The sequence below is a fragment of the Nomascus leucogenys genome, chromosome 22a, assembly GCF_006542625.1.
Source record: "Nomascus leucogenys isolate Asia chromosome 22a, Asia_NLE_v1, whole genome shotgun sequence".
Taxonomy (NCBI): domain Eukaryota; kingdom Metazoa; phylum Chordata; class Mammalia; order Primates; family Hylobatidae; genus Nomascus; species Nomascus leucogenys.
Window position 1 is genome coordinate 12,637,216 of NC_044402.1, and position 14,464 is coordinate 12,651,679.

The 14,464-nt window shown below is 53.1% G+C and overlaps 1 protein-coding gene across 2 annotated transcripts in view; it reads left to right on the top strand.

Annotated features, from left to right (window-relative positions):
- The first annotated feature begins 8,867 nt into the window (after positions 1–8,867).
- The window catches only part of ITPK1 (inositol-tetrakisphosphate 1-kinase), a 182,485-nt gene continuing 176,888 nt past the window's right edge, over positions 8,868–14,464 (top strand). Inside the window, exons 1-2 of one of the 2 annotated variants that reach the window (XM_030802367.1) lie at positions 8,868–9,015; positions 9,477–9,713. In XM_030802367.1, coding sequence (XP_030658227.1) covers positions 9,619–9,713 — 95 coding nt within the window. In that variant the 5' untranslated portion in view covers positions 8,868–9,015; positions 9,477–9,618. The remainder of the gene's footprint in view (positions 9,016–9,476; positions 9,714–14,464) is intronic. The other variant, XM_030802366.1, reaches the window with a different exon arrangement.

A 14,464-nucleotide genomic window follows, 5' to 3' on the forward strand; every position in this document is an offset into this window, starting at 1 on the left:
TTTTGGTTATGTCTTTATCAGCAGCGTGAAAACGAACTAATATAGCAAGTTAAAAACACACCGCATATACACACTGCATTATACTACACAGTTACCAGTTACCACACACACCACATTACACCACCTGGCCAGGCATGATGGTGTATACTTGTGGTCCCAGCTACTTGGGACACTGAGGTGAAAGGATCGCTTGAGCCCAGGAGTTTTAGACCAGCCTGGGCAAAATAGCAGACCCCATCTCTAATAATAATAACAATAATACTAAGTAAATAAAAATAAAAATGTAGGCTGGGTGTGGTGGTTCATGCCTGTAATCCGAGCACTTTCGGAGGCTGAGGCAGGAGAATCACTTGAGCCCAGAGGTTCAAGACCAACCTGGGCAGCATAATGAGACCTATCTGTATTACTTAAAGTAAAATTAATTAAAAAAAAATAAAATGTGGCCAGGCACAATGGCTCATGCCTGTAATCCCAGCACTTTGGGAGGCTGAGGCGGCAGATCACCTGAGGTCAGGGATTCGAGACCAGCCTGATCAACATGGAGAAACCCTGTCTCTACTAAAAATACAACAATTAGCCAGGCGTGGTGGTGAGCACCTGTAATCCCAGCTACTTGGAGGGCTGAGGAAGGTGAATCACTTGAATCTGGGAGGTGGAGGTTGCAGTGAGCCAAGATCGTGCCACTGCACTCCAGCCTGGGTAGCAGAGCGCAACTCAGTTTCAAAAAAAATAATAATAAAATAGTCTGGGCACGGTGGCTCATGCCTGTAATCCCAGCACTTTGGGAGGTTGAGGAAGATGGATCACCTGAGGTCAGGAGTTTGAGACCAGCCTGGGCAACCCCATCTCTACTAAAATATGAAAATTAGCTGGGCATGGTGGCGTGCACCTGTAATCCCAGCTACTCCAGAGTCTGAGGCAGGAGAATCGCTTGAGCCTGGGAGGTGGAAGTTGCAGTGAGCTGAGATTGTGCCACTGCACTCCAGCATGGGTGACAGAGCGAGACTCCGTCTCCAAAATAAATAAACAAATAAATCAATAAATAATAAAAATGAAATAAAAATATATATAAAAAAAGATGCAGGGCCAGGCATGGTGGCTCATATCTGTAATCCCAGCACTTTGGGCGTCTGAGACAGGAGGATCATTTGAAGCCCCAAGTTTGAGACCAAACTGGGCAACAAAGTAAGGCCTTGTCAGCCGGGCATGGTGGCTCATGCCTGTAATCCCAGCACTTTAAGAGGCTGAAGTGGGTGGATCTCTTGAGGTCAGGAGTTCAAGACTAGCCTGGCCCACTTGGTGAAACCGTTTCTACTAAACACACAAAATTAGCCAGGCATGGTGGCGCACGCCTGTAATTCTAGTTACTCAGGAGGCTGAGGTAGGTTCCCTCCCCCGCTCCCTCTCCCTTTCTCTCTCTCTTTCTTTCTTGACAGGGTTTCACTCTGTTGCCTAGCCTGGTCTTGAACTCCTGGCCTCAAGCAATCCTTCCACCTCAGACTCTCAAATTGTTGGGATTACAGGTGTGAACCACTGCACCCAGCCTTTTCTTTTTAAACATTTTATTAAAATTTGTTTTTCATTTAAACTTTTTAACAATCTTATAAACTAGGTCTGATGATCACTGCTATTTAATAAATGATAAGACTAAGGTTTGGACAGATTTACTAGCTTGCCACAGTCACACAGTTAATAAATCACAGATAATACATGGTCATGGCCAGGTGCAGTGGCTCATGCCTATAATCCCAGCACTTTGGGAGGCCGAGGCCTCCTGACCTCAGGTGATCTGCCCTCCTCCACCTTCCAAAGTGCTGGGATTACAAGTGAGCCACCGTGCCCAGCCAAGTTTTTGTATTCTTAGTAGAGACAGGTTTCGCCATGTTGGCCCGGCTGGTCTCGAACTCCTGACCTCAATTGATCTGCCCACGTTGGCCTCCCAAAGTGCTGGGATTACAGGCATGAGCCACCACGCCCAGCCACTGTGTCTTGCACTAGCAAATTTAACTTCCATGTCAATCATTGTCCTTCTCCCCTGAGAGGTCTGAGACCACCTAGAGGATCTTACCTGGCTTGCATTCAGTTGGTATTTCCTGAGTACTCTTGCATGCAGAGGGCTCTTAGAGGCAGCTTGGCTTCATTTAGAATCCAGAGAGAACCCAGATTCTTAGCATCATCTAGTTTATTTTTATTTTTATTTTTAAGACAGGGCCTTGCTCTGTAACCCAGGCTTGGAGTGTAGTATTGCGATCATGGCTCACCACAGCCTCAACCTCCTGGGCTCAAGTGATCCTCTCACCTCAGCCTACTGAGTTGCAGGGGCTACAGGCATGTGCTACCACACCTGGCTAATTAAAAAAAAAATTGGCAGGGCACAGTGGCTCATGCCTGTAATCCCAGCACTTTGGGAGGCCAAGGTGGGCAGATCACCTGAGGTCAGGAGTTTGAGACCAGCCTGGCCAACACGGTAAAACCCCGTCTCTACTAAAAATACAAAAAAATCAACCAGGTGTGGTGGCGGGTGCCTGTAATCCCAGTTACTTGGGAGGCTGAGGCAGGAGAATCACTTGAACCCGAGAGGCAGAGGTCGCAGTGAGCCGAGATCACGCCACTGCACTCCAGCCTGGGTGACAAGACCAAGCCTCCGTCTCAAAAAAAAAAAAAAAAATTTTTTTTTGGCCAGGCGCAGTAGCTCATGCTTGTAATCCCCCAGAACTTTGGGAGGCAGAGGTAGGCGGATCACTTGAGGCCAGGAGTTCCAGACCAGCCTAGCCAGCATGGCGAAAACTCATCTCTACTAAAAATACAAAAATTACCCAGGTCTGGTAGCGCACACCTATAGTCCCATGCAACTTGGAAGGCTGAGGCAGCAGAATTGCTTGAACCTGGGAGGCAGAGGTTGCAGCCAGCCAAGTTTGCACCACTGCACTCCGGCCTGGGTGACAGAATGAGACTTCATCTTAAATAAATAAATAAATAAATAAATAAATTTTAGTAGAAATGGGTCTTGCTATATTGCCACTGCTGGTCTTGAGTTCCTGGGCTCAAGTGATCCTCCCACCTCAGCCTCTCAAAGTGCTGGGATTACAGGTATGAGCCTACTTGTATGTTACAGGGCTGAGCAGAAAATAACCCAGCCCCTGCCCTCAAGGGGCTTACAGTCTAGTGGTAGGGACAAATATTAATCAAGCACTCAAGCAGTGTGAAAAGCCAAATGTAATTATCACTACCCCTGGAGTTACAGAGAGCTAGATGGCTGAAACAGCAGGGAAGGGACCCCTGAGCTGAGAACTGGTGAATGGGCTAACAAGCAAAGAGAGGGAGGAGCATTCCAGAAAAAGGAATTGCATGTCTAAAGGCCCTAGGGAGCACAGGGACTAAAAAAGGCCAGCATGGCAGGCAGAGAGAGATGGGAATAGAGAGGGAGATGAAGCTAGGAGGCCTTGTCCTTGTCAAGGAGTTTTGGCTTTATTCCAAGTACAGTGGGAAGCCGTTTAAGCTGGGGGTGTAGACAGAGAGGGTAACTACAGCCTGATCAGATCCGATTTAGATAGTTCCAGCTCAGAACAGTCAAGTGGGGAAGAGTTGATGGGTTTCCTGGAAATGAAAGAAACTGACAAGTAATGAATCAGATAAATACTTGGCTCAAGGTCATGTCCATTCCTGGAATCAGCCCATATCCAAACACTGTTTGGTTGGGCAGGGGTGGGGCAGGCAAAAAGGCCCACTCCCTTAGTCAAGGCGGGGTCTCTGAACGGTGGTCCTAGTCCTTGAGCTCCCTGTGGGATGACCAAGACCTTAAAACAAAGATGAACACATAGAATGATAGGCCCAGGATTTCAGAGGAGTGGGGAGCACCCTGGTTCCACCTGAGCAGCGGGAAGATCCTGTTCCACCCAAGGCAGGGGTCCCAGTCCTAGAACCCGCCCCTTCCTTCCTCCTCCTGATCCCCAGAAGAACGGTGAGGTGTGTATGTGTGTGTGTGTGTGTACACCTTTGGCTCTAGGATCCTGGTTCTTACTTTCTCACCTACTTGTTCTGTGACTTTGAATAAGTCCCCTTCTCTCTCTGGGCCCGTTTCTTTATTGGAAAAAGAGGAAGTTGAAGTAATCAGTAACTCAACTTTTGGGGTGGTTCACAGACCCTTTGAGAGTTTGTTGAAAGCTATGACCATTATGCACATAATTTCTGGCAGTTGCAGGGGTTCTTGTAGCCCTGGGGTGGGGCTGGGTAGCAGGCTTTACCTGGGGCTCAGGTGAAAAATCCTTGGATGAGACATTAACAGGCACCTTTTCTGATGGCCTGCTAAGAACAAAGTCTCATACTCTGTTCTAGTCCTCACCTCAATCCTTTAACTTTTTTTTTTTTTTTGAGATGAAGTCTCACTCTTGTCCGTCAGGCCGGAGTGCAATGGCACGACCTCGACTCACTGCAACCTCTGCCTCCCGGGTTCAAGCAATTCTCCTGCCTCAGCCTCCCGAGTAGCTGGGAGTACAGGTGCCTGCCACCATGCCTGGCTAATTTTTGTAGTTTTAGTAGAGACAGGGTTTCACCACATTGGCCAGGCTGGTCTCGAACTCCTGATCTCAGGTGATCTGCCTGCCTTGGCCTCCCAAAGTGCTGGGATTACAGGTGTAAGCCACTGCGCCCGGCCACCACAGTCCTTTAAGCATTACTTTTCCCACTTGGAGCTCGAAGACAGCACTTAAGTGACTTGCCCAAGCTGAGAAGAGCTGAAGTAGGACCCCCAAGCCAGGTCTTTGTGAAGCTAAAGACTGTTCTCCCTGTTCCAAAGGGAGACATCACTACTCTTACCCTTTCCCCATTCCGCCACTGCCCCCATAATACCACACATTTTAGACCTCATAGCCCCCTCTTTTTTGTATTTTTTTTAACACCAAAGAAGGCAAACGAGGATTGCAGGTTTATTTATTTGTTTATTTATTTATTTACTTGAGATGTGGTCTCATAGTATTGCCCAGGATGGCCTGAAACTCCTGGGCTCAAGAAATCCTCCTGCTGCAGCCTCCTGAGTAGCTGGGACTACAGGTGTGCCGCCATTCCCAGCCTTTTAAATTTTTATTTATTAGACATGAGATCTCACTACGTTGCCCAGGCTGGAGTGTGGAGGCTATTCATAGGTATGCTACAGCCTCGAACTCCTGGGCTCAAGCGATCGTCCCATCTCAGCCTCCCAAGTAGTTGGTACTACAGGTGTGTGCCACCCCACCTGGCTGTATTTTCAACTCCTTTCATGGAGCAAGGTTTACCTTATGAGGTAGGATAGAGGATCTGAGGCCTCGATAGGCTAAGTGGCCTGCAAGGTCACATAGCAAGTGAGTGGTCAAGTTGAGAGCTAGAGACAGAGGACATTTGTGGTCACCAGTGAGGACGAGCCTTAACTAGCTCCAACTCAGAAGGCCAGAAGGAAGAAGAGTTTGGGGGAGGCTGTAATCAGGGGAAGGATGCAGGGCCCTGGGGTGGGCCTTAAATAAGGGGCTTCCTGTGAGCCTGAGGATGGCCATGCCCTTGTATATACTTTGTCCTCCAGGCAAGTTCTCTGCTGGCCCTTTAAATCTTCTCAGCAGCTCTGGGTGGGGCATTTATCCTCACTTTACAGATGAAGATACCAAAAGAACTTCATCTGGGCGGCTGGCGCCTGTAATCCCAGCAATTTGAGAGGTCGAGGCAGGCAGATCACTTGAGGTCAGGAGTTTGAGACCATCCTGGCTAACACGGTGAAACCCTGTCTCTACTAAAAATACAAAAAATTAGCCGGGCATGGTGGCGGGCGCCTGTAGTCCCAGCGACTCAGGAGGCTGAGGTAGGAGAATGGCATGAGCCCGGGAGGCGGAGCTTTCAGTGAGCCAAGATTGCACCACTGCACTCCAGCCTGGGCAACAGAGCAAGACTCCGTCTCAAAAAACAAAACAAAACAAAACAAAAAAAACAAAAATTAGCCGGGCATGGTGACACGTGCCTATAGTCCTAGCTACTGGGGAGGTCAAGGCAGGAGAATCGCTTGAACCCGGGAGGCGCACTGGACTCCAGTCTGGACGACATAGCGAGACTCCATCTCAAAAAATAAAATAAAAATAAAATAAAAAAAGAAATAAGATGAAATAAAATAATATTAAGAAAAAAAAAGAACTTCATCCAGCTCCTGTTCAGAAGTGACCACACACACACTGTCTTCAGCGTCCCTCCCAAGTTCCCCTGGTCCATTGCTCAGGCCTCATCTTCCTGCCCAGCTCCATCTTACCGTGCCCTTATTTACGGTGTTCTTGACTTTTCACCCTCTGAAACTTCGCACCTGTTTTCCCCTTTGCCTGGAATGTTGCCCCCTTTCCCCACTGAACTCCTTCCTACTCATCCTTCAAGATCCAATGCCACAGTGTCCCCAGTCATGCAGCAAAATGGGACAGATTGCCATCTTCCTTCCCATTTCCCTCTCAGCTCTCACCCTGCGTTTCTTTTTTTCTTTTTTTGTTTTTGAGATGGAGTTTTGCCCTTGCTGCCTAGGCTGGAGTGCAATGGTGCGACCTCGGCTGACTGCAACCTCCGCCTCCCTGGTTCAAGCGATTCTCCTGTCTCAGCCTCCTGAGTAGCTGGGATTACAGGCACGCGCCACCATGCCCACCTAATTTTGTATTTTTAGTAGAGGCGGAGTTTCTCCATGTTGGTCAGGCTGGCCTCGAATTCCCGATCTCAGGTGATCCGCCTGCCTCAGCCTCCCAGCGCCCAGCCTCACCCCCTGTTTCTAATCAATGGCTTGTGTGCATTTTCCTCTGCCACACACCGGGCTCTCATGTGTTTGCCAAAGGAGTGAGGGAATTCCAGGAACCCTCCTGAACCACCCAGCCTCAACTGGTCTTTCAGTTCCTAAGAACAGCAGGACATTTAAAGTCGATGCCTGTAATCCCTACTGCTGACTTCAAGTATCAAGTTTATTGTTGCTGCCCCCATCCCCTTCGTTTTTACTCCCTTAGCCTTCTTCTTCTTCTTTTTTGTTTTTTTTTTTGAGACGGAGTCTCGCTCTGTCACCCAGGCTGGAGTGCAGTGGCGCAATCTCGGCTCACTGCCAGCTCTGCCTCCTGGGTTCATGCCATTCTCCTGCCTTAGCCTCCCGAGTAGCTGGGACTACAGGCGCCCGCCACCACGCCCGGCTAATTTTTTGTATTTTTAGTAGAGACGGGGTTTCACCGTGTTAGCCAGGATGATCTCAATCTCCTGACCTCGTGATCTGCCCACCCCGGCCTCCCAAAGTGCTGGGATTACAGGCACGAGCCACCGTGCGCAGCCTCCCTTAGCCTTCTTTTATCCATCTTGTGCCTCGGTCCTAGGGGTCCTTGCCATGATCTTCCCTTTATCCAGCTTTCCGTGTCCCCCCAGAAGCCAGGCATTCTAAGCCACAGAGATGACCCTGGAACCTGTCACCACTTACCTTCTAGGCTCCCATGGCCTAAGAAACTCGCAGTACCCTTGCCTAAGGCATGCAGTGCCCGTCCCTAGCTGGCCCCCTGGAGGAGTCCTGTTTCCCACCCATCGCCTTTTCCACTCTCCACCCATCCTTCTTCTCCACCTTGTTAAAGAAAAAAATTAATCAGATTCTCGTTAAAGATGGCAAGGAAGCCAGGCGGGGTGGCTCACGCCTGCAATCTCAGCACTTTGGGAAGCCCAGGTGGGAGGACAGCTTGAGCCCAGGAGTTCGAGACCTGCCTGGGCAACACAGTGTAGCTCCAGCTGCTCGGGAGGCTGAGGTGGGAGGATCAGTTTAGCAGGGGAGTTCGAGGCTGCAGTGAGCTATGACTGCACCATTGCACTCCATCCTGGGCAGCATAGAGAGATCCTTGTCTCCTTTTTTCTTTTCTTTTTTTTTTTTTGAGACGGAGTTTCTTAATGTAGGCTGGCCAGGGTGATCACATACCAAGCGTGGAGATATTCTTGACAGCAGGATTCTGGCTAAAACTGGACTAAGAAGGCCAAGGACAGAGCCCAAGGTCGGGGCCTGGTCAGAAAGAGGTCTCGCAGGAGCCTGACTCAAGTGTGGTCAAGGGGAGTCTTTGTCACCCGCTGGCAACTTGGCTCTTTTGTGTCTCTTAGCCTCAATTCAAGCTCCTCCCCCTTCCCTGCTCCATCAAAATCTCCTTGATTTCCAAGGCCAGCTTCTGTGTCTCCTCTCAAACTTTCCTGAGCCTTCCCTCCTCCGGAATCCATTTTTCCTGCCTGGGCCTGGGGAGAGAAGTCCATTTCTCCTTCCCAAACCCAGAGACCATTGAGGCAGGAAAGCTCCTTGGCTGCCCCATAGGGCAGGGCATGGTAGCCGGGGTTTAGTGACTCCCCAGCGCCGACGCTGACCCGCACCCCTGAGGAAGGGGTCTCTGGGGACGGCCGCTGTTGTGGCTGTCGTCTCCAGTCCCCGCCCCTTCCCCCCTCCGTGAAGGGGACCTAGAGTAAGAGCTGGTGGTCACGTCCTACGCCTAGGAGGGCCCCTGGGTGTTCACCCCCTCCCCGGGGGTCCCATCCTGGGCCGGGGTCCGCTTCCTCGAGGGAAGGGGCGAATTCCTGGAAGGTCTCCGTCCGGGCGCAGTTGCAATGGATTGCCTTGGGGGGGCTGAACCCTGCTGGGGGTGCAGAGACGTTTCCGAAACTCAGCGGCTCGGTCGCCCCCAAAGGCCAGGCGGAACACGCCCACACCACGGCTCCCTTCCCGAAGTAAGACCGCCCGGCCACGGCTGCCCCGCGCCCCGCACCCCGCACCCCGCACCCAGGGACACAAACAAGCGCCGGGTAGCCGCGAGGGCCGGCGCGGCGCCTTTAAGAGGCGGCGGACGGCGCTGCCCCCTGGCGGCCGCCCCGCCGCTTCCTCGCCGCCGCGGGCTCAAGCTGGGCGGCCGGGCCAGCGCGGGGCGGCGGCGGGCAGGGGCGGCGAGTGCGCGGGCGCTCGCCGCCGCCCTTCTCGGCGGGCAGCGCGCGGGGACCAGGCCGAGGAGGAAGTGGCGGCGGCGGCGGCGGGTGAGGACCTCGGGCCAGGCCGGGTGGCCGCGTGCGCCCCGCCGGGGTCCGAGCGCGCCCGGGGGGTACGGCCCGGCTCGGAAAGTCCGAGGGCGAGGACCCGGGCGGGAGGAGGAGAGAGGAAGGGCTCGGAGGCCGCGCTTCTGCCGCCGCCTGAGGGCGTGTGGCTCGGGCCCGCGCGGCGGGAGGGCGGGCAGGGCTGGGGCGGTGTCTGCGGAGGCCCGGCTTCCCCTCCTGCGGGCCCTGGCCCCAGCTCCGACTCAGACTCAGGCTCAGCCGTGCCCCAGCCCCAGCCGGCAGGCCGGGCGGCGCGGCGCTCGTGAGCCGGTGGGCGGGCGGGTGAGCCCGCGGGCGGCGGGGGCGTGGGCGGTGGCAGCTTGGCCCAGCCAGTGGCCTTCCGCGCTGAGCGCCGCTCCCTCCTCCCGGCCGCCCGCCGCGCCCCGCCCCGCCCCGCGCGGCAGGACTGCGCGCCCCAGCTCCGATCCCCGTTCCGCGTCCCCGCCGCCGGGAGGAGGTGCCCACTCGCTCGCGGCGCGCGCCGGCCGCCAGACTCGGCCTGTGGGCGATTTCCTCCGGACCCAGGCTCCCCGCCCGAGGAGGAAGATGCAGACCTTTCTGAAAGGGAAGAGAGTTGGCTACTGGCTGAGCGAGAAGAAAATCAAGAAGCTGAATTTCCAGGCCTTCGCCGAGCTGTGCAGGTAAGGAGGGACGCGGCGCTGGCGCCCGGGGACCCCTGGCCCGAGCCCGGTGACCCCTGGCCCGAGCCCGGTGCAGCCTCATTGGTTGTTTTGGGAGATCGGAGCCAAACGGGAAGAAGCGGCGCGCGGGGAGACTGAGTCCGAGCAGCCAGGTGGCGGTGGCGGCCGCCGGCCGCGTTCCAGGGAAGCGGTGGCCGGTGCGGGCGAGGTGGCACGGACCGGGGCGTTCAGGTGCACTGTGACCGGACTGGGGAGGCCCCCAGCAGCCCAGGGCGCAGTGGGAGTGGTACTGAGGGTTGCGGAGGGACCTGGGAAATCGGGGCATCCAAGCTGTGGGGTAAGGGCTTGAGGGTACTTTTGGACTGGAGTGTTTTTCTTCCTTCGTCCCCTTCCCTTTCGTGAAGAAAGGGCACCCACGTTTGTGGACCACCTACTGTGTGCCCCGCGTGTGCTCGGCTCTTGAGGCTGTCATTGCATATCATGAGGTTAAGCCCAGTTGAAGCGAGTAGCAATTCGTGGCATGTATGTGGTGATTTGCTGTCTCATTAGAGCCTCGCAGCAGCCCTGCAAATTGGCCAGGGTGGTGATTCTGGGCCACCTGTCTGAGAAGGGGGACCGATCGGCAGAGGAGCGGGGTACATCGCTTGGGGTCCCTCAGCTAGGGAGTGGCTGATGCGTAGGAAGTGCTGGGTAAATGCCCGTGGTGTGGAGTGGCCTTCTGCCATCTGGGCTGTGTGCCCCTGCTCCCACCATGCTGGTGCTCCTTGGCGGAGTCTCCGGTGTTTAACAGATCGCGTTCTTAATAAATTACAGAACTACTGAGTCTTGGGTCAGGTAGGCCTTCCCTTGCTCCACAACTGTAGCTTTGCCTCTGAGAAGCAGTTAAGCCCTTTTCTCAATGCAAGCCTAAGAGAATCCAGCTCTGAAAGCCTTTTGCAAACTCCAGGTGGAAACCTTTTGTGATGCAGCTTGTTAGATTGATTTTTGAAAATGGGCTCTACTTGCATTTTTGTCCCTGTGGGGGCCCCACACATCTTGGAGAATTGAACAGTTGGGTTTCCGTATCCCCTGGTGCTCCTGGGGCCGGTGGCTGGTCTGAGCTGGCGTGCGCAGGTGGGCCTGGCAGCACCTCTGTGTGCCTGATGCGTGTCCCAAGGGCCTGCTGCTCCTTTGCCCAGTGCAAGCCCCGCAGGCGCTCTTCCTGCAGCCAGAGGGGCACAGCTTGTACAGGATAGTGCCTGGTTCTTTATCCCTTGGTCTGGGGATGGGGTTGGCTGCCTTCTCCCAGGCCGGTTTCCCTAGAAGACAGGCTCTTCATGATCAATAGGGCATGCAGAGTGGCCTCCGCAATTCATGAAGAAATCAGGAGGAGCTCGAAGCCAGAGCTTTGAAAATGAGTCTTAGGACCCTTGGAACATTACAAAATGGTACTTGAACATTGTACCGCGGATACACTCACTTGTGGGAAGGGCATTCTGAGACACTGAAGAAATTTGGAGCAGCCCCTTTGGCATGTTCTCGAAGTCCAGTTCTGATGTGAGGCACCGGAGCTCCCCCTGCAGTCATATAAGACTTGGGAAATCCCAGCGAATACCTCGCACCCTTTGTACTGCTGTTTGTATTTATGTCATCTTGTGTCTGCAACTCAAGCTTGAGGCTTGTCATTGGGTTGGCTTGTTTTGCTTGGTAATTAGGAGGCTCTAGCAAAATATTCCTCGCCAAGACTCACAGCTAGGTCCTCGTGCTGGACCTGCAGATTGGCTTGACCTTGTAGACATTCTTCCTTTAAAGGGGTGGGAGGTTCAGGGCAAGCTATGCTATCAACGTTCTGGGGAGTAGAGCATTAATTTCTCTGAAAGGGTTGTTGTCTTCAAAGTCTAGTTGCCTTCCTTTGGCCAAAATATTGGCTTCAAAGAAGGCAGAAGGCATCAGGGCCATTCTAGAACCCGAGGAAGCCCACTTTTTGTTTTCACTAGGGAAGCTTTAGGTATTTTATCACTTAAGCCTAAGGAGAAGAAAACACCAAAAAGAGTTTTTCCGTTTCTTCTTTATTACTTTCAGGGCAGTGCCCCCTGGTGGCCACATTTCTATACTGGCTGCAAAATGCTGCAGCTGTTGAGCCAGTGACCAGGGAGCCCCGTGAGGTTGTTTTGTTTGGTGTGAGGGCCAATGAGACTTTAGTGGCTGAGAGACAGTGCAAAGGACATTATCATGTTTTCCACATTCAGAATCTGGGGGCGCAGGGCTTCTGTATTGACGACGGGTGATGAATTATCTGTGAATTCCCTAATGAAAAATTCTAAAGGTATTTGAAAATGGCCCTGCTCTGGGCCGGGTGCCGTGTCTCCTGTCTGTAATCCTAGCACTTTGGGAGCCCAAGGTGGGTAGGTCACGAGGTCAGGAGATCGAGACCATCCTGGCTAACATGGTGAAACCCCATCTCTACTAAAAATACAAAAATTAGCCAGGCATGATGGCAGGCGCCTGTAGTCCCAGCTACTCAGGAGGCTGAGGCAGGAGAATCACTTGAACCCGGGAGGCAGAGGTTGCAGTAAGTCGAGATCATGCCACTGCACTCCAGCCTGGGTGACAGAGCGAGACTCCATCTCAAAAAAAAAAAAAAAAATGGCCCTGCTCTTGATGTTTGGGCAAAGAATGACCCGAATGGTCCGGCCCAGGGTGGGTTGTTTAGCTGAATGTCCGGCCTTGTAAAAATCTGATCTCAGAGCAGGAAGAGATGTTGGCCATCATCTCATCTAGCCCCTTTGTCTTACAGATGGGGAAACCCATCAAGAGAGGGGGCAGGTTCCGGACTCTTGGTCTTTTCCTTTAACTTCTAGAATGGGTCTAACCTGGCTACCTTGAGACTTGCCTTTCTGATTGGGCATCTCTGACAGTAAAGCAGTTCCCCTCATTATCTTTCCACAGGTCTGGTGGGTGCTATTTAGCCCCCAGGACACATTCCTTGCAAAGCTGAGCCCCTCTGCAAGTGTAATCCTTGTTTTGGGGGGAGGGTTTGGGGGGTAGTGCACGTTGATGGCAACAGTGGGTGGTTAGAGCCACTTCATGGGAAGTGCCCCACCTGCCGTAGGTAGGGACAGGCGCCAGCCTTTTCACATGTGCACTCTGATAGGATGGGGCTCTGCTAGCCAGCAGATGGGCCTTTGAATCCGCTTGTTTGTCAGTGGTACTGTTTGTTCCTGTTGCCATCCTGTTTCTTCCCCTTTCTCCGGGGACACGGCTCTGGTTGTGTTCTCTTGTACCCCTCTCACCTGCCTTCCCTAGCCCAGGAGCAACCTTTTAGGTCTCCCACACCACCCCCTCTTTGTGGCTTTTTTTTTTTTTTTGAGGTGGAGTCTCGCTTTGTCGCCCAGCCTGGAGTGTAGTGGCGCAATCTTGGCTCACTGCAACCTCCGCCTCCCAGGTTCAAGCTAGTCTCCTGCCTCAGCCTCCTGAGTAGCTGGGATTACAGGCGCGCACCACCACGCCTGGCTAATTTTTGTATTTTTAGTAGAGATGGAGTTTTACCGTGTTGTCCAGGCTGGTCTCGAACTCCTGACCTCAGGTGATCCGCCTGCCTTGCCCTCCCAGAGTGCTGGGATTACAGGCGTTCCCGGCCTTTGTGGCTTTTTCTAGATGCTCAGAAGGGGCTTCAGAGGGGGAGTGAAGAAATTAAAGCTGTTAGTTGGAAATACTGGGTGATATTAATTTAAGTTTTAATTTTGTAGTTCTGTACAGTGCCTCACTGGGGAATGCTGGCTGGCCCCAGTTTCCTCAGCTCGTGTTTTCTGTGCCTCCTCCTCTCCTCCAGCTCCTCCTCTCTGTTCCATTCTTTCTGTGGCTGAACCTACGTTGCAGGAGGTGGGGGCGGAAGAGGCACATGACTTGGTGAAGCTTTCCATATAAAATCTGGGTGAACTTCATCTGTCTTTACTGTAATAATTGCTGATTTTTAATGAAGTGCTTCCCGGGACCTCATCTCATTTAATCCTTCCAGCAGCCCAGGGATGGAGGGATGAGGGATGGAGGGATGAGGACTGAGGGATGAGGACATCCCTCGTTGGGATGGAGGGATGAGGAAACAGAGGCTCTAGGAGTCTACAGGACCTGCACAGTCAGTTATAGGGCTTTCTTGAGTCCACTCCTGAGGCCTTTGCGCTGAGAATGTGGCTTCCCTTGTTTATTTGCCCAGGTTAGGCTGGGGCTTCCAGGAGGCTACAGAAGCACAAGAATGTCTGTGAGTTTCTCATCCTCCAGAGACTTGGAGGCCAGCTGGGCTGACTCGGCTTGCCAGAAACGTGTTTCTGGAGCAATCTCAGACCTTGGCATCCCACCAGGGACCCTTTTGTCCCAATACCTTAGAAGGGACTGAGGATTTCATTAATGTTCACATTTATGAGCACCCTCGGTAGGTAGCCCAGGCCTGCGTCTGCTCTCACGGGTCTGGGAGTTTGGTGTCAACAGTAAACTGGCTTGGGAGGCGTGCCAGTGAGAGTGTATGATGCCACCGGGCCTGTCCCTTCCCCCTGGGCCCTACATTTGTTCCTTTAAAATAGGGCCATCTCCAAGGTCCTTTTCTGCGGGGATGGCTTAGCATTCTGGTCTGGAATTCTTTCGGGAGATTCTCTCGGGGGAGGCAAGAGGATCTTTTCCAGGATTAAGTGATGCTGGTCTGTGGGTGGGTATTTTTTTATTTGTTTTAATGTCTGGATTTGCCACCATTTCGGGGGTGCAGAGGTGGGAGGAGGTGC